Source organism: Centropristis striata, chromosome 22 (genome assembly GCF_030273125.1).
Source record: "Centropristis striata isolate RG_2023a ecotype Rhode Island chromosome 22, C.striata_1.0, whole genome shotgun sequence".
Taxonomy (NCBI): Eukaryota; Metazoa; Chordata; class Actinopteri; order Perciformes; family Serranidae; genus Centropristis; species Centropristis striata.
The window spans coordinates 13,518,619-13,539,009 of NC_081538.1; the positions used below are offsets into that span (position 1 = coordinate 13,518,619).

The 20,391-nt window shown below is 38.2% G+C and overlaps 1 protein-coding gene across 1 annotated transcript in view; it reads left to right on the top strand.

Annotated features, from left to right (window-relative positions):
- rint1 (RAD50 interactor 1) overlaps positions 1–19,840 on the top strand; it is a 33,604-nt gene extending 13,764 nt beyond the window's left edge. Inside the window, exons 6-15 of the mRNA XM_059326033.1 lie at positions 835–1,024; positions 3,473–3,583; positions 4,276–4,501; positions 7,542–7,679; positions 8,581–8,675; positions 10,647–10,751; positions 13,743–13,963; positions 17,588–17,768; positions 18,057–18,175; positions 18,896–19,840. Coding sequence (XP_059182016.1) covers positions 835–1,024; positions 3,473–3,583; positions 4,276–4,501; positions 7,542–7,679; positions 8,581–8,675; positions 10,647–10,751; positions 13,743–13,963; positions 17,588–17,768; positions 18,057–18,175; positions 18,896–19,109 — 1,600 coding nt within the window. The 3' untranslated portion in view covers positions 19,110–19,840. The remainder of the gene's footprint in view (positions 1–834; positions 1,025–3,472; positions 3,584–4,275; positions 4,502–7,541; positions 7,680–8,580; positions 8,676–10,646; positions 10,752–13,742; positions 13,964–17,587; positions 17,769–18,056; positions 18,176–18,895) is intronic.
- The last annotated feature ends 551 nt before the right edge of the window (positions 19,841–20,391 follow it).

Sequence of the window (20,391 nt, forward strand, 5' to 3'; positions counted from 1 at the left end):
TGTATGTTAAAGGTTTTGTGGTATAGTTATTAATATACAAGGCGGGGAGTGTGCTGACCTCTGTTCAGTTATTCATCCAGTTGTTACCACCTAGTGGACAATTTTAGTAGTGTTAAGTTTCTTAAGTTTCATTTTCCTTAAGTTTCACTTTTAAGCCATGTGTTTTCAGTTGGATAAGAAGCAGAGCTAGAGTGTGCATGCAAACAGTATTCCCTCACATTTTAGCCTTGGAGTTGATTTGTCTTTTTACAAAAAGGAACTTCAGTAAAGCCACACCTTTTGAAGATGAAGAAAATTTTGAAGAAAATGAAGGACATTTTCACTATAATTTTAGTTAGTTTTAGTTTTTAGTTTTTTAAAAAAAAACCTCTTTATTTATTTTTACTTCAGTTAACGAAAATGTTTTTTTAATTCTAGTTTTCGTTATTTCGTTAGTTTTCGTTAACTATAATAACCTTGGTTGTTACCAGCATTAAGTTCAAAAGCAGCATCAGTGATGGTATGGGGGTGTGTTAGTGCCCATGGCATCATGGGTAACTGTCACATCTGTGAAGGCACCATTCATGCTGAAAGGTACAAACAGGTTTTGGAGCATCATGCTGCCATCCAGACAACGTCTCTTCCAGGGACGTCCCTTTTTTTCTGCAAGACAATGCCAAGACACATTCTGCACAATAAGCACTTTTTGACATATATACATGTATCTTACAAGTTGTCATCAGTGTGACAGGGAATGACACGAAACTGGTTCTTAGCAGGATTCACACTTTGATGATATGGGTTTTGAACACTGCAGGTACTCCAGTGTTTGCTCTCTTTAACCCCCCTTGGCAGTGATGACCTCATATCTCAGAGGGCTCTGTCCTCGTCTCAAGGTGTCCCCTCTACCCAGCCCTCTGTATCAGCCACACCTTCCTCCCAGACTGCACCACTCTGTCTGCCCATCCAGATTATGCTGCTGCCACTCAGCAGGAGGTTCAGATACCACTTCTACGGGAACCGACAGACCAACTCCCTCAGCAAGGTGTCACACACACACACACACACACACACACACACACACACAGACAGGCAAACACAGACAGGCAAACACAGACACGCAAACACACAGACACGCAAACACACAGACATGCAAACACACACACACACACACACACACACAAACACAAACTCACAGTAAAATAGACACACAGACACAGACACACACACACACACACACACACACACACACAGACAGACACAAACTCACAAACACACAGTCACACACACAGACACACAAACACAGACACACACAGACACAAAAACACAGACACAGACACAAAGACACACACACACAAACACACAGACACACACACACACACACACACACACACACACACACACACACACACAAACACAGACACGTAAACACACAGACACACAAACACACACACGGACACAGACATGCAAACACACACACACACACACGGACACACACACACACACTTAGACACACACACACACACACACACACACACACACACGGACACGCACAAACACACACGGACACGCACAAACACAGACACGCAAACACACACACAAACACAGACACACACACATACACACACACACACACACACACACACACACACACACACACACACACACACACACACCTACAAGTTCTAATATCTGAGTAAGAGTGTGTTTCGGCACCAGGATTCTGAAACACCCTCACTCTCACCTTTCCTGTGTTTGAACTTTGGAATTGTGTCAGAATATTTCTGTAGCTTTCTTAACTCTGAGTTTCTGCCTGTGCTTTTGCTCCAGTCACATTTTACTTACTGTGGCTATGTTTTTCCCTTGTTATATATGACACAATGCCATAAATTATTAAAAAGGAAAGAAAAAGCCATATTTTCGGCTGCCCACAATTGATACCATTAAAAGAAAAAAAATGGGGCCTCCACATTCCACACACATTGAACTATTAAAAAAAAAAATTTTTTTAATACTCTTTTTATTGTTTTTTTATTTTTATAAGCACAAACATTTCACAAAAACAATTCGGACAACAAAGCACAAAACAAAATAAGTCCCACCCCAAACTAACAGTTAGCGTTGCGCTATATATTTCTATTCATACATAAAATAGATAAGTAAATAAAAAGACGACATTAGACAGGTAAACTAAGAGCACATAGATAAAATAAATGAAAGGGCAGACAGTCCTCATCTTCCAGGGACAAATGAAGATTTCTAGCTTCTGTAAAAAGGAATGCAATGGGGGGCAATTCGACGGGGGCATGGTGGTGCAGTTGGTAGCGCTCTCGCCTCACAGCTAGAAGGTCCTGGGTTCGATTCCCGCCAGGACGCTTTGGGCATTGGAGGCGTGTCCCCAGCTCCATGTCTCCGGTGTCCGCAGAGCTGGTCGGTGTCGGCAAAAGGGCCTTTCTGTGTGGAGTTTGCATGTTCTCCCCGTGTCCCCCGAGGATCCCCTTACAGGGACCTCTCACAAAAACATGCATTGATCCTGGTCGCTAAAAGAGCCTCCCTGGGGGGGGAGGAACCGGTGGGAATAACGTGATCCTCCCACGCGCTACGTCCCACCGGGGAATCTCCCCCTGTCAGGTGTCAAGAAGCGGCCTGCTAACTCTGCATGTATCGGAGGAAGCATGTGGCAGTTCAGGGCTCTCCCCAGGCCGACAGGGATGATGATCATAGGACAAATTTGGTTACAAATTTACAATAAAATGGGTTACAAAATCGTGGGATAAAAATTTAGAAAAATTGTCCGATTTGTGATTAAGGTCATGAGTCGACTTCTCCAGAGGAATAAGAGCCAGTGTTCATTTTTAGCCAAATTATCAACAGCGATTTGGTGTCTGTGCCCGAGAAATTGTCTGAAGCATGATTAAGTAAATAGAAAGAAGGAGTCAATAAAAACTGTTTACCAGTGACCTCCTGGATTACAGAGTGACCCCCTTTCAGAAAGTCTGGATGTGGTCACATGACCAAAACAAGTGGATAAATGTACCTTTGTGTTTATTTATAACAAAGGTTGGAGGTGTTAGGGAACATTCTCTGGAGGCCAACTGGTGTGTTATAAGTTTGGTAAAAAAATCTGTTCAGGAACTATTTAAATTTTAACAACTTCTACTTTCAAACTCTCTTGTCCTCTCCTCCCTGCTCTTTGTAAACAGTCTGTTGTAGACTGTTAACACCTCTTTTTAACACTGTGTAACACATCATATAAACCAGTTCTTTTCGGGTATAACCTGATCCATATTTATGAAAATTCTTCTTCACACTCTCAGGAACGAGCATACCAATCTTTAATTTTTGGACCATGTTCACTTATCCATGTCTGACTGACAGACAGCTGGATCAGAGAGAGACTAGCTGTCCCCACAGAAAATAAAAGTAATTGTCATCAGCCAAAGCAATGCTTCACAACAAAACTCAAACTCCTTTTCTGTTCTTTGTTTTTTAGCCAGAGTGGTACCTCACGCAGGTCCTGATGTGGATGGGGAACAGCTCCACCTTCATGGAGGAAAAGATCCAACCTATCCTGGACCGAGCTGGGGCCAACATCAGTGCCATGGTGTGTTGTTCTCTCTTTTATCTCCTCCACCAGTGGTTCTCAACCTTTTTTCAGCCAAGTACCCTCTAACCAGGGCAAAGCATTTTTGAAAAAAAGCTTTAAAAACAGAGCGCTGTGCCATCAGTGTCTGATTTATTAAACTTTGGAACTGATAAACACATGCAAAATTCAAATATTTGAAAAAACAACTATTTCAAACATTTTAAATGTTAATAATCCATGACTAAAATTATTGAAAATATTTCTCATCACTAAAATGTAGTGATTGAAACTAATGTAGTAAAAACAGTGAGCATATAACCATTTAAAACTATAACTGCTACGCTTCAACCACGACTCCATCTTTGAGTTTTCAAGTGATTGACAGGTTGGGTCCAACCATCCTGGTATGGGGGACACTCTGGGTTTTTAGGATCATGACATTGAATAGCCTACTGAATATAAAATTCATTTTATGAACTTATACTTATATTTTCCTAAAATGTTTATGAAATAATTATTTTTAAAGGATTTTTGCATGGATGCTACTTTTTAAATGTGTATTTTAAAATCTCACGTACCCCCTGGAGTGCCTTCACGTACCCCCAGGGGTAAACATACACCCATTTGGGAACCATTGTCCAACACAACACTTTGGTAAAGTGTCTTCTTCAGTGTGGCACAGTAAGTGTTGTATGTGTATGTACATGCAGGTGGAGCTGTGTCGAGGCCTGCTGTCTCTAGTCCAGGAGAAGGTTGCCAGTGACGCCTCCAGGCTGCTGTACGACGATGTGCTTTTCTGCCACTTGGTGGAGGAGGTGCTGCAGTTTGAGAAGGAGCTGAGAAGCAACCAGTCGTACCCAGCAGCGCTGCCTGGTCTGCTCCACCTCCTGCTGGAAGACGCAGTCCTTCAGAAGTGGCTCACTGTGGAAAAGAAGAGTATGTATAAGGGTTCTACACTGTTATCTCACTCCTGCTTTTGCATCAGTGTGATTAACCCTCTGGAGTCACCAAAAGCTCACATCCAGACTAGAAAACAAAGCAACGTAGAGCCCTACTGTAAATGTACCTCTAAAGTTCTGGCTGTAAACTCCATGAGTTCTCCATGACAAGTAAAACTGGAGACAAGCTCAAATGTATTTTGTATAAAATTATAGAACTGGATGTAACCCTTTTATATGTTATATTTTTGCAACATTTGTTCACATTTGCAAACTTTCAATTTTTTTATTGAGCATGATAGCGTTTTGAAAGTAAAAAAATATCACACATTTTATGTTGGACTTAAGGACTAAAAAAGACACAAAATGACCAAAAAAGACACAAAATGACTAAAAAAAGACACAAAATGACCAAAAAAGACACAAAATGACTAAAAAAGACACAAAATGAGAAGACATAATGACAAAAAACAACAACACAGAAGACACAAAATGACTAAAAAAGACACAAAATTACCAAAATTGTTACGCTTAACATAGAAGACAAGAAAAATAAAATTGAGTCCCACTAGAATAAAAACCAGAGTTGGATGACAGGATCACACACAATCACAAGATCACATTTATGTTGGATTTTCTTTGTTTCTTTTTGCTTCAAAATATTGATCCAGTAAGTCAGAATAAAAAATCTATTATTATCAGGTCATATAGGCGAGGTTGTGCTGAAAAAAATATACCAACATGGCATTTAAACATTTTTTAAGTGGTATATACAGGCAGGATGAAAAGGATTAAAAAATTGACAAAATAGCCCAAGACTTCATAGAGTTAATAGTCAATGGCATATTTTGATTATTCCATTAATAAGTCAGTTCATTAATTCAAAACCAAAATATTGATGCCAGGTTTGACACTTTTTATTAACAGACTACATTAGAAACAAACAGGAGTCTACGTGTTTCACATGTTGCCATCAGGTGTGCTCAAAACAATAAGATGCTGATAGGTGGAGAGTTCAATAGGTTGACGTTCCAGAAACTATAATTCTGCTGTAAACATTAGATAAAAATATTTAATCAGAAATAGGGTAAAATAGATGTCAGAGTACAACAGAGGACGAGTACACTCAAAAAAATAATACTGCATATTACTTAATTCAATCAGTGTAACATTTTTACACTTAAAAATATTGAGTTGATTTGAAAGCTCTCAAATCGGTTAAACAAAACATGAGTAATGAGTGAATTTAAGTAATATTTTCAAGTACGTCTGAATGAATTGACTTAGCTCAATTACCACGTAAATTGAGTAACTGTAACTGAAATATTATGTTAACCATATTATATGGAAAAATGGAGTAGAAATCACTAAACAAACTGAGTAAATATAATTGAAAACATTTGTAGGATATAAGTGCAAATTTGCTTATGATTTTAAAATTTCAAGATTTCAAAAAATGTGTTGTACTGACTGATTTTACACTTATTGTACACTCATTATTACAAATATTTAAACCATGTAATCTGTGAGTCAAATATTAATTTATTTTGAAGAAGTAAGCTTAATTTATATATGGATATTTTACACAAAGATTCCTGTTGGAGTTCTACTAATGAATTTTGATGTAGTCAACTCAAGTACTCATAATAATGATATTCAGCATTTTTATTTAGTATGCATACCTAAATATTACTGTCACATTTACAGGCTCCTTGAATCACTCCTTGAGTGTATATCAGAATGCATACATTTCCACAATATACCATAAATATTATAAGTACAAACTACATAAATATCCTGAAGAACAGTATAAAAAAGTATACTCCCTTCCCAATTTAATGGCAAATGCAAGCGCGGATTCAGAGGATAAAACATGGACTAATATAAGAGACATTTTCTTCATTCATATATATATATTATATTACAAGAAAGACAGTACTATGCAATATACATAATACATGATACTTGAAGATACATGAAGTAATGTAAAAGTTGGAGAAGGTGAATACTATTTATAGAATACATAAGATGTATTTGTATATGTATAATGTAAATTATGTATGTGTGTATAAGTTTGGAATTTAGAGTTTTTTTGGTTTTACTGTGGTTTATTAGTAAATACTTTCATTTTCAGGTAAAGCATTCTGACTACAGTTTGCTAAATTACAAGGTTCTATCCACAAAACTCAAAATATATTAGAAATGAAATATCAGAAATAGACACTAAACTACATACAGGCCTGGTCAAACAAAGTGCCAGTCCCATGTTTAGACGTGCAGTCTAGACCAGTGGTTCTCAAACTTTTTGAGTGGCGAACCCCAATTTAACATGCATGTTGTCTGCGACCCCCGCTCACTGAACACAATCTCACAGTTCAGATCATACAAACTCAGTTGATATGACAAATTTTGGACAAATAATGAAGCAGACAACAACTAAAACATCTCTCTGTCTGTGCATTTATATATTTTTTTTTATATTTTATTGTTACTTTTAATCCAAGTCCTTTGCCATAAGTTTAAAGGTCCATTCTGACCTCCTGAGTGTGTAACAGTCAGCTTCAAGCCAGAGACTCCTTGGAAAGTAAGAACTTGATACTTTGGGATTTGTCAGGAAAGACACAAAATTACCCAAAAAAGAATCAAATTGACCAAAAGAATACTTAAAATTAAGTCTCAAGACTCAAATTGACCACAAAATGACCACAAAAGGACAAAAAGTGACCACAAAAAGACACAAAAAGACAAAAAAAGAAAGAAACAAAATGACCAAAAAAGACACAAATTGACCACAAAATGATCATAAAAGACACAAAATTACCAAAAAAGACACAAAATGACCAAAAAAGACACAAAATGACAAAAAAAAAGACACAAAATGACAAAAAAACCCCACAAAATGACTAAAACACATTAACACATGAACACTCGACCCCCAGAAATCCTCTTGTGACCCCAATTGGGGCCGGGACCCAAGGTTGAGAATAGCTGCTCTAGAGAAGAGTGACGGGGCATGATGTGTTGCTGTGTGCACACAGTGGCAGTGGAGAAGATGGATGCCATGCTGTCAGCTGAGGGAGCCTGGAGCTCCCAGTACAAAGACATCAGCGATATGGACGAGCTGAAGGCTCCAGACTGTGCCGAGACTTTCATGACTCTTTTGCAGGTCATCACTGGTAAGACTCAGCTCACTGAACTCACTGTCACTGTGCTTCCTATTTGGAAAAGTATCAGACATTCATGTGCTTGTTTTTCTGTAATTTTCATCTTTTCAGTAAAAAAAACCTCTGATGTAATTAGCAATAGATTTTTAAATGTTTTTGTGGAAATATTGGGTCCGTCTGCACATATTTATTCTTTCAGTAAGTGACGTGACATCACACTATACACCTCTCAACTATACTGCCCTACAAAGTCTAACTGCAGTAACTAAATTTTTGGTCAAAATTGAGTTATAACTAAAAAGTAACTGCTTGATGTCTGAGATAAGATATATAAAAGATAAAGATAAGATAAATTAAAGCTGCAAGCAGCGATGAACTGGCCCGAGCAGAGTGCACTGCAAATTATTTGTTTCTTCCCAAGATAAAAACAACTTTATATTCATAAGTGTTAGATAATTTATCTTGTTTTAAGAATTAATTTCTTATTTGAAGTGTTCAACATGCTTATTTCTAGATTTAATAATCTTAATTCAAGAAATCTTGCCAAGTGAAATTATCTGTCCATGCAGCAAGATCATTTCCCTCAGATTTAGTGTTTTTATCTTGTTTTTAGACACTTTTTTGCAGTGTAGTTGGTAAAACTTTTCAGAGAGTGTTTTGACATATTTTGAATCCTACTTCGTTTGTATCCCTGTCTCCAGTTGGTGGTCTTCTTCTCTGCCTCTTAAAGGCACATTCCTGTGTTTCTTGCCCTATTAGCCCCACCAAATGTTGATTTGTGAAAAGCCTTGAAAGGGAGGTGTATCATGTTGTCAAAAACTTCACATGGTATCTTCCCAGCATGCATTGTAGTACTAAATGCTGTGTAAAACATGTAAAAAAAAAAAGTGTTTTGTCATCCTGCTGTACTCAGAGCGGTACCGAGGCTTACCCTGTCCTTCTGCACAACTCAAGTTTCTGGGGCTCCAGAGAGAACTGGTGGATGACTTCCGCATACGACTCACCCAGGTAATCATGACAGAGACACTGTGGTGTAAGGGAAGGACAAACACAAGACAGGACACTGTACCATACCACAGTTCATTTTACTCACAGTGGGACTTTCCCTCTGAACCCCAAACTGTTTCAGGGTATGTTCTCCTTTTGTACATTTTACTCACTGTGGGTTTATATTTCACTGCAGTCTATAACTCCTGCAGCTCTTTGGAATCAGCACAATTATGGCTAGAAGTGGGAACAACTAAATAATGTCTTTTGTACGGAATAAGAGTTATGTTTTATAAAAAAAATAAAATGCAGGTAAAATTTCTCTGATAAATTATTTTAACAATTTTTACTTGAATCTCTGTGAAGAGTGGTTATTCACAACATAGCTTCATGTTCTTAAAATAAACACATAAAGCTATGGTCAGTAGCAAAATTATACTCAAAACCAGATAATTAAGATACTATTGCTAGATATAAGAAGAAAATACCTGGTAAGCTTCATGTTTTTTCCAGTGCATACAAAGTCAAATGAAACTGTTCTTGGCAGTGATTATTCTCATGCTGACACTGCTGCAGACAGACAAGAGGCCATCACCAACAGTTGAAATGACAATAAAGGTTTTGACCAGCAGGGGGGTTTGTGAGCATTTGAAGCCTTGAGAAATGAACCTTTTTTTGAACCAATTGGATGGAAAGCTTCAAGGTTTCATGAGGCTTCATCTGGCCATCACTACCTTGCTCAGTCAGGTGTCATTCTAGCAGCAGGTTACCTGCTGGACTCCCCACAATGCTATGCAACTGTTAGCCCTCCTCACCTCCAGAGGGCAGCATCACTCCATTCTGTTACATTAATACAGGGATCATTCCTTTATATAATTTTTACAACCTCTACATGCAACCTCTCCTGTCCAGATTGTCACAGCGAGTATTTGTCACATGACCATCATCGAATTTAATGTTTGGAACATGATCTAGTTATTTCAAACAGTTTATTCTATTATACTAAATAGTATAATACTATTTAAAATGTTGCCAAAAATAAAGTGATTTTGACAGAAGTATCACACTTTTAGGTTTTCTTTCTATGATAAACAGTGTATTTTTGGCAACGCTTTAAAGAAAACATACATTTCAACGGTTCAGAGGGTTAATTAAGCACTACGGGTGCTGGAAATCCTTAAACTCTTGAAAAAGGGCTTACATTTTTCACAAACTGCTTGAAAATGAGGTTATACCGGATGCCAAGTCAACTTGCAAACAGATGATGTGGAGGAAAATCTATATAAGAAACAAGCAAAAGTTTCTAGAAAGACAGCCCTGTGTGGGATTTATTGACAAGTATCACAAAACAGATATAATACTCAAGATACACAAAAACAGTTCCTTGGTTCGAACAGCGAGTCCCCAGTAATCCTATAACTGGTGCTATTATACCTAATGTTGGTGTGTCAGGTCTCTTGCTTTCCTGTTATTGTTCCAAATGGTGCAGTGGGATTTCCTAACTCAGAGCTGCTCTGATGTTAATCAAGCAGGAGTTTCCTGTAAACAGACTAAGACCGTTGGTTAGATTTCTGTGTGTTTATCAAAACATGTGAACTCTGAAAAAGAAAGGGAAAGAAATGTTTGCTTTGTCACCTTAGGAACTCCCTTCAGATGATTTGTGGATAACTTTTTTAGTTCTTAACCAGGATCTAGTTTGAACTACAGGGAAATTCTTAGAATATGTTGAATTTCCTAGAATTTCGTCTCAAAGCAATTCTTTGTACCAGGAAGGACTGTGGATATGCTCTCTGATGTATATGCAATACAGATGTCTGACATTTTTGTCAGATGATAATTGTAAAAATAAAATATATGTATATATATATATATATATATAATTGCCTTTCTGTAGTTTTGTCCAATTGTTTATGCATAATTTATGGAATTAAATCAAATTAATTTAATAGAAATGAGGCAGAGGTGGTTGATACGTTTTTTTATTCTCTCCAGGTGATGAAGGAGGAGTCTCGCTGCCCACTCGGGGCCCGTTATTGTGCCATCCTTAATGCTGCTAACTACATTTCCACCATCCTGGGAGACTGGGGAGACAATGTGGTGAGTGGACTCCATTAACCCTTGTTAGCCCTCCCGTCGACTATACACCCATGGTCCTCAGGGGTCAAAAAGGACCCCATGACATCAGACTGGTTTTAGGACATGTAGAAAAACATTATTACCAACTTTTTTTTTCACCTTTTAAGGCAACTCAGGACCACACATTGATATTTAATTTTCTTTTCTTTTTTTAATTATAACTGGTCAATTCTAGTCAAATGTACAAAATCAGGCCTCATTTTAAGAGAAAAAATAGTAATAAAATCTTAATATTTTTTCAATAGTTGTAGTGAAATATATTCTTGATGGGAATGCACAGAGGATGTCCGCAAAAAAATAAATACCAACTTTTTTTTTTCACATTTTATGGCAACTCAAGACCAACACATTGATTTATCATTTTCATATTTCTTTCATTATTATTGGTCAATTTTAGTCAAATATACAAAACTAGGCTTCATTTTAAAGTTTGACTATATATTTGACTGTATATTTGACTTAAATTGACCAATAATAATGAAAAAAGTATGAAAATTAAATATCATTTTTTTGGTCATGAGTTGCCTTAAAAGGTTGAAAGAAAAGTTGGTTATGACTTTTTTTTACATGTCCTAAAACCAGTCTAATATAATATAACACGTAAAAATGTATGAAAAATGTTGAAATTTATATTATCTGTAAAGGAGGCAGAGGGGCACATACGCTGAAAATTTCTATGAAAGTTAACCTACATTAACGGGATGATGAAAATGATTTGGGGTCAAAAAGGAGCCCAGGACTACAGGACGGTTAAAGGTCCCATGTTGTAAAAAGGGAGTTTGTCATGTCTTCTTATTATAATGTAGGTCAAGGTGCTAAATAAATACTGTGAAAGTATCAAACACTCAATCCATAGAGAAATACACACAGCCTATATCCAGAAACTGTGCCTTTAAGTCACAGCCAGGCGGCAATCTCCGTGTCTGAGCATTGAGGCCAACCAGGAGGTGGCTTAAGCCTGCAATCCACCGAAAATTGCAGTTTCCGAAAAAATTGCAAAAAATCTGCCCATTCATTTCAGTGCAAAATTTGAAAACTTCTGGCTTGATTTATTACTTCAGAAATTTTTTTCAGTACAACAGTATGGTCTCAATCGCTAGTAAAAAATCATCTTCAAGACAATTTGATGTCAATAGTTCTAATGATGGCCCCATTTAGAAGAAAATAGAAGATAATGAATCGTATGATTTGGGGCGTGGCTACCTTTGATTGACAGGTCACTGACAAGGCGAGCCGTCACCAGGAGAGAAGCAGAGCAATGCGTATCCACGGCAACGTGTCAATAAAGTTATATATAACGTTATATAGATAGAAAAGAGGACGTTTACCGATTTGGTCTCATAACTTTGACCCTTTCACACTGTATTTCCACTTAATGATGTTTGATATTGATGACTCAATAATGTTTATTTGAACGTTTTGTTCAGTAAAAATGTCTTGTTCAGCGTTTGGTTGGACTAACAGACACTCCAAGGAGTCACTGCTCAGTTTTCTGAGGCAAGAAAGATACATTTTGTTTTTGTTTTTTTGCTAGCCAAACTAACATCCCAGTTAATGCTCCAAGTAATGCTAACATGAATTAGCTTCTCTCAGTCGGGTTGCTGGTGTAGAGAGGCGTGTAGTCAGTGTCGTCAGATCCCTTGCGCTCCGCCACAGTCTAATTCCACTAAGTTCTACAAACTAAGTCCACAAACCAATGGGTAACGTCACGGTGACTACGTCCATTATTTATATACAGTCTATGGTCACAGCTAAATTATATATAGCTAAAGTGCTGTTACAGCCATTCCCCGGCTGCAATGATGGTGAAGAGATGTCAAGAGTGCAGATGTGGAAGACCCAGAATGCTGACCAATTAAAGCAGACTGGTATTGTTGGGAGGGGGTTTAAAGAGACAGGTGCTAAAATTGTTAATTTTAGACCAAGATTATTATAGTTAACTAAAACTAACGAAAACTAGCATTGAAAAAACATTTTCGTTAACTGAAATAAAAATAAAAACAAGACTAACTGAAACTGTATTTTGTGGTTACAAAACTAACTAAAACTAACTAAAATTATAGTGAAAATGTCCTTTTTTGTCTTTGTCAACTTTTTTCATACATAATCCAGAGTTTCTATTACAAAGAGGATTGTATTAGTGAACATGCAGGAACACATGGTAAATGAACACTGGGATGTCTGAACTCAAACCAAAATTCAAATCACCTGGAACTGTAAGAGTTAATAACCTTATTGGGGCTGAGATGGATAAACCAAGAAACCGGAGACTCCTTTCTTTGGTTCAAACTTTTACTCAAAAAACGTGCAGTATTACAGAGGAAAAAATTAGCGGCATAACACTACTGAAAACATCGTTTCTCCTGACTTCTTCTAGAAAAAACTACACAGTATTTTAACTTGCGTAAACAGAAATGAAATGAATGACCCCTTGTAAATATTTTATCTCTTTTTAACCTTTTTAACTAAATGTATTACACATTAATTACTCATTGATTAACTATTATATGAATAACTATATCAATGAAGTAAAGATACAACATAGCCCATTACAAAAAACTAACACTAAAACTAATAAAAAACTAAACTAAAACTAAGCATTTTCAAAAAATAAAAACTAAAGTAAAACTAGCAAACTCACTCTAAAAATGAATCAAAACACAAATTCACAACGAAATTAAAACTAAGATCCAAACTAAAATCCAAAACTATTATAACCTTGTTTTAGACAGAGTGAGAACAGATATATTCAGATGGACAGTATGATGGGAAAATAATGTGTTTTTCGAACATTAAATCATGTCAACAAGTTCTAGTAGAAAAACAAAGTCCATAGTTCTCTTGTCAAACAATATATAAAAACCTTTTACCAATGTGATGGATTGAATGTCAGTGTGCTGCCACAGAGAAGCCAGCAGGGGGCAACACTCATGTCTTTACTCCTCCCTGCAGTTCTTCCTGCAGCTGCAGCAGGCAGCAGTGTCACTGGGTGAAGAAGCGGTTCTGGGAGGCCTGGGGGTGATGGAGGTGGGCCGCCTGGCCTCCCTGGAGGGCTCTCTGTTTGAGGGTCTGTTAGCTCTGCTGGACCGACTCAAAGGAGACATGATGGGAAGACTGCTGGAATGGACCATGAGAGAAATCACAGAGAAAGCCAAACCATACGGCCAGGACAGGTAAACAGCAGTCTGTGGAGCACGTTTCACTGCTCCACAGATACAGGTTTTAAACTGATATCTAGTCAGCAGGGTGGCTGATATATAATGCTGATTGAAGTTTTCTTTTTGGCATCTGTCAAAATGCGATACATTTATATATATCCTTTATTTAACCAGGTAAAAAGTCTTGTTGAGATTAAAAAATCTCTTGACCGAAAAGAGGCCAAGAAGGCAGCATAAAAAGAGACAAGTTACAACATTTAAAACACAGTTAACATAAACAATTAAATACAAATACAGCCATCACAACAACAGTGAAAGAGCCTCAAGTAGAGCCCAAGAGAAATTATTTCTTTATCCTTTAGAATCGATTTAAATTCACCAATTGTGATCAACTCAGACAATTTCACATCTTTTTGCAGATTGTTCCATGATAAAGGGGCGTAACTAAAAGCTTTCTTACCTAATTCAGTTCTCACTCTTGGCTCCAGCATCTGTACAATATTTTGTGAGCGTAGACCATGTTGAGTTTTGTTTCGACACATGTATGCACACAGGTATGAGGGAAGCAGCCCAAGAATACATTTATAGATCAAAACTAACAAATGAGAGCCTGCAAACATACAAAGATGGCATTTCAGCCGTGGCATACAGAGTACAATGATGTGTACGATTTCCCTCATTTATTAACAAATGAGACAAAAAGTATTGAACACTTATTTGGAATAAAAAAATCATCTAAGTAAATGTCCACAGGAAATCAAAAAAATTAAACTTTGTAAAAAGAAACGACCTATAAAATCAAAAGCAGTGTCTCCTTTTTTTTTTTCCTAAAGCGAAATAAAGAATGTTAGTGTAGTTTTCTTCCCTGTTGTTGTCTCAGTGAAATACTATGATAAATAAATGGCTCTGATTGTCTTAAAATGATATTGATTAATCAGTCTACCATGGCTACTTACCATCAGGTTATGAAAAAGTCTTTGCTCATAGTTTTAAGAAGTAGACCCTGTCTTATTCTGCTGCAGTGGGTTTGTTGTTTCTTGAGGTTTCAGTATCAGCTCATTTGTTTCTTCTCCACAGAAGCCTTGAGAGGCAAGTGTGGAAAAAAATATTTTCTTTTGAATAAGAGAATGATAGGACCTTGCTCTAGTGATGGGACGCAGTGTACCGAGGCTTTAGAGCGTGTCGAGAAATCCAGGAAGTATTTTATGAAGCGCGTATCGAGGCTTGTTTCTTTAAGGGCCTCGGTGGTTCAGGGAATGGTTCCAGTGTTGGCGTGATATATGAACAATATATAAAGCGCAATGGATCCCCGCAAAATCGAGTCCAAACACAGTGGCAAAAAAATGTTTCTTAATAAGAATTAATAAAGTCATCATCATCACCCCAGTATTCATCAGCACAATCACTTTTTTTTACACATTTAATAGACTCTCACCAGTACCCACACATTAATCAAAAAACAGATTAAATGAATGACTGAATGAATCATACAAAGTCAAATTAATTTGTTGCTGGCAGTGATTATTTTAAGGTCAAAAGGACAAAAGTCCCTCTCCTCTGATTGGCTGTGGGACAAAGCCCCTCTCCTCTGATTGGCTGTGGGACAAAGCATCTCTACTCTGATTGGCTGTGGGTAGAGATGTTCCGATACCATTTTTTCCCTCCCGATACCGATTCCGATACTTGTGCTATGGGTATCGGCCGATACAGAGCACCAAATCCGATACCAGTATGTTATAAAAAAATATCATCCAACACCTGCATGACTGTGATATGATTATCATTGTGGTAAGGCCTGGCTCAGGTCAAACCCTTTGTAAATCATGAATAAATAGGGCAGTAGTGCAACAGTAACTTGATATGATTAAATAAATCTCGGAATATATTTAAATTAAAATGCAGCCACAATATTGTAAAATGAAGGTACAGTATAAAAAACAGTAGTCCAACAGCAACTTAAATAAATAAAGTGTCACTGCTGAGTGGCGAAGAAGAACTGTGCCAGAGCCTAACAGAGCGAACCAGTAAATAATTACTAATTTAATAGATTACGTGGTATCAGATCGGTGTCTGGACTCCAGTACTCACCGATACCGATGCCAGCATTTTTGACAGTATCGGAGCAATTTCCGATACTGGTATCGGAATCAGAACAACTCTAGCTGTGGGATCCGTCAATCTCAGATCAGCACCCGCCTTTTGCTCCATAGACTGAATGCACAGATAGTTCTGCACCACAGACCTCAGTGGAGGGGCGTGATTTGTAGTTGAAGGAAACAGAATCTGTGACTGTGAAAAGAACACTAATATTTTTGTGAGAAATTATTTCACATACATTGAGCATTTATTGCACAAGTTCACATTCATATTTGCACATTTTAAAATTTTGTCCACAACTTCACTTTGTTTGATACAGGTACACAAATATGTTTTGCACCAAATATACGACAACAATAGGAGCAACAATGTGAGCGAGTCCGTTTTTTAATCTGTGACTTGTAAATTAGGATTTGTGCACCTGTAGTTAAGAATTTGTGAATGTGTAAGTGTTGTGTTATATTTGTGGAGAGAAAAAAAATCTGCAAGTACACAACTCATAGAGTATGTGACTTCAAATTTACTGATACGCATACACAATCACTGTACACAACTACAAATTCCACTGTTCGAGGTGTTCAAATCTTTTGCACCAATAATACCTTCATATGATTATTCCCATGCTGACACTGCTGCAGACAGCCAAGAGGCCATCACAAATAGTTGAAATGACAATAAAGGTCTTGACCAGTAGGGTGGTTTGTGAGCATATAAAGCCTCGAGAAATTAACCTTTTTTTGAACCAATTGGATGGAAAGCTTCAAGGCTTCATCTGGCCATCACTACCTTGCTCAGTCAGGTGTCATTCTAGCAGCAGGTTATGCAACTGTTAGCCCTCCTCACCTCCAGAGGGCAGCATCACTCCATTCTGTTGCATTAATACAGGGATCCTTCTTCTGTCTGGAAAGTTACCTTCATGTTCTTATACAGGTCCCCTGACTTCCTTCTTTGCTCCTATCATCATTACTACTAACCATACTAAAATTCACTACATTTTTTTTGTTTTTTCATTGACCACTGGCTTTTAACTCAACATGAGCCTTTGCTCTGTTTTAGTTATTTTTATCTGTTCTTTGTGGTTTTTAAAACTTAATTTTAAAACCCACTTTTATTTACTGGTTTTTACCCAGCATGAGACTCGCTCCGTTTTAGTTGTTTTTATTTGTTCTCTGTTTTTATCATTGGTCTGTCCTGTCATGTACAGCTATAGGGACTGAGTTTTCAGCCTGTTTCACCCATTAGTTGTACTTTGTTTGAATGTGCTATAAAATGAAGGCTGCTTTGCCTTGTCTTTATACAAAGCCATGATGAGCTTAGTGGTGAGCTGACTTAAATAAAGCATTTTTTGAGGCAGAAGTTTTAGACTCATTCCCAGAGGTTGACTGCTTTAAACATGGACGCCTGCAGTAGGACACATGTTGCAGAAAGAGCTCTGTCATGGAGCAGTGAGAGCTAGAGGAGATCTCAAATAATTAGGAAAGAAATTCCCAACTTTGCAAAAAAGTGCTGATCTCTCATGTCTTTACTTTTTTTTTTCTGTAGGTGGTTGTCCCTACCACCCCAGCAAGACCTGTCCACCATGACCCTGTCCAGTTCAGCGTGTCCCATGATGCTGTGTGTGAGGGACAGACTGTTGCACCTTCACCAGGTCCTGAGTTTTTCTCTGTTCCAGCTGGCCTGGCAGGGTCTGGCAGAGAGACTCGACAAAATCCTCTACCAGGACGTAAGGGATGCATCTGTACTAGAACCCACCACACTGTGTGTGTGTGTGTGTGTGTGTGTGTGTGTGTGTGTGTGTGTGTGTGTGTGTGTGTGTGTGTGTGTGTGTGTGTGTGTGTGTGTGTGTGTGGACCATTTGTGACAGAGCATAGGAATAACCTCAACGTAGACATGATACAGTCAGGGTGTTTTAAGTTTTGTCTTCTCTGTTCTACTTTAGAACAGGGAAGATAAGGGAAAAGTCCCCTGTGTTCCTGATCTGTTTGACAACATGTCCTCATGTCTCTGTCAGGTGATCCTGTCCAATCACTTCAGTGAAGGTGGAGCCGCTCAGCTACAGTTTGACATGACCAGAAACCTTTTCCCTCTGTTCGGTCACTACTGCAAAAGACCTGAGAACTTCTTTAAGCAGTAAGTGTGTGTGTGTGTGTGTGTGGGTGTCTTTGTTAGGTTGTTGTTCGTGAAGGGTGTTTCCAATACCCAGAATGAGGCGGGTCTCACTCGCGGAAACGCCCCTAATTTGAATACGACCAGTCCAGAGCCAGCTATGTAGGGACTTTGGTCGGAGATGGTACCCATATAAAGTCTATGAGAACCACTTAGAAGGTGTCAAAATCTACATTTTCTGGGTAAAGCAATCATATAAAACTAATGAGAATATCACTAGATGTTTATTTGATCAAATAGATATGTTCATTTTCACCCAGACTGGTAGACAACTTGCTTTAAGTGCTGCAGCAGGGAATGAGTTGAAAGACTTGAAAGTGTTTGGAAACTATGTTCACGGTAGAGTGCAGATTAGCTGCCATGTACACTGCTCAAACAAATCAAGGAAAAGCTTTCATCTCATGTCAGATCTTTGACACCAAGATTGACCTTCTAAGTGGCTTGGAAGATATATTGGTTCTCATAGACTTTATATGGCTGCCATCTCCGATTCACTTGATGAAGGGGCTCCTACCAAAAATTGAAACCTATGGTGATGGATGTGGAAAAAATGTGGTTCTTTTGTCCGGTGTGTCCCGTTTATTCTTAAATCTGGTCCTAAGCCGCCTGACTATACTGTCAGGACAGACGGGAGAGTCATGATCATAAGATGTTGTTCTAATAAGTGTGCATGTCTGTCCACAGTGTGAAGGAAGCCTGTATCATCCTGTGTCTGAACGTGGGCTCTGCTCTCCTGCTGAGGAACCTCCTAAAAGAGTCTGAGGATGATGTGAGCGACTGGGTGGGTGCAGGGGACCCTCCACCAGAGTCTGCACTCAATGAGTTGGGGGTTTTCTGCTTGGCCCCCTGTGACGTCCTGATTCTCCTGAACCTCCGAGCCTCCTGGCCTGGACAATAACAGTGCTGGGCAGCTTTCTGTCATCAGCTTTCATCTCCTTCAGACAGGACTGTTCACATAGTGTTCAGTAAGTTGTCTTTGTATGCACTTATGACGCTGCACTGTGTTTTGGGGACCCACGTACCTGTCACATCAGCTGATTGAAGTAGAAATAACAACAGTTATATGTTAAAATGAATAATAAACCCTGTTTTCCTCCAGTGGTCAGCGTTGTGCTCGTGACAATTCTCTCGGACCAATCAGTGGTCTGCAGTGTTTTAACTCTGGCTCCGATAATCATCTGTAGCTAAGAGCGGTTACTTGTCTTGGAACCACCTCACTTTCTGTTCATGGAAACCCTTAAGAGGGCGAGTGGAGTCGGACGAATGCTCAATTGGAAGACTTTAGCTTTTTTGTAAATATTTACACTAATTCTGAATTTGATGTATTCTGTTTTTGTTTACGTTTAAACGATTTTTGGAATCGGGGTTATAGAAGCTGTCTCTGCTGCAAAATTTTGAAAAACTGCTAATTGATTAAATTACATTAACCTTAAAGGTTTGGAGAATGCTCCATTCAGGAGTAGGAGTAATGAATTACTTGTTTTGTGTACTTTTTTTTTTTTTTTTTTAACTGATGTGCTTTGTATTTCCAAGATTCACTCAATTTCAAGTTGCTTCTGTTGCTTCTGAGTCAGAACTAACATCATGATAAACTGAGAATGGAACAGATTAAAAAGTAAATTACAGAGAGACAGAGTCACTTTACATTTATTAAGAAGTGCAGCAGTTACTTTATTAACTCATCAACATTTCATTTAATTTGTCATGTCAGCAAAGCCTAGCTTGTTACAGGTCCTGGAAGTGACTGTTAATGTTACAGGAAGCTAACATAATGTTAGCCTGTCTTCACTGAGTGTTCTATCATTAGTTGAACTTGCTGGCTAAAAGTAAACAAAAGGCTCATATCAGCATGTGCATCACTTTTTAATTTCCCCTGGAAACAGGAGCTCTCCCACTGTACTTTATAGGGCTGTTTCCACTACAGTCTAAAACCCGGAATGAGGCAGGTCTCACCGAAACGCCCCTAATTTGAATATGAGACGTATGTGACATAGTACTCGACACCGCAACAACACACGCCATTTGTAAAAGCCGGCAAAGCAGTGTTGCCAACTTAGCGACTTTGTTGCTATAATTAGCAACTTTTCAGCTCTTCTTAACAAGCTGGGGGGGCTAGCGGCTCGTTAAAAAGAGTAAGAACAAGTCGAAGCGGCACAGTCCTCCTGCAGCAGTCTCTCCCA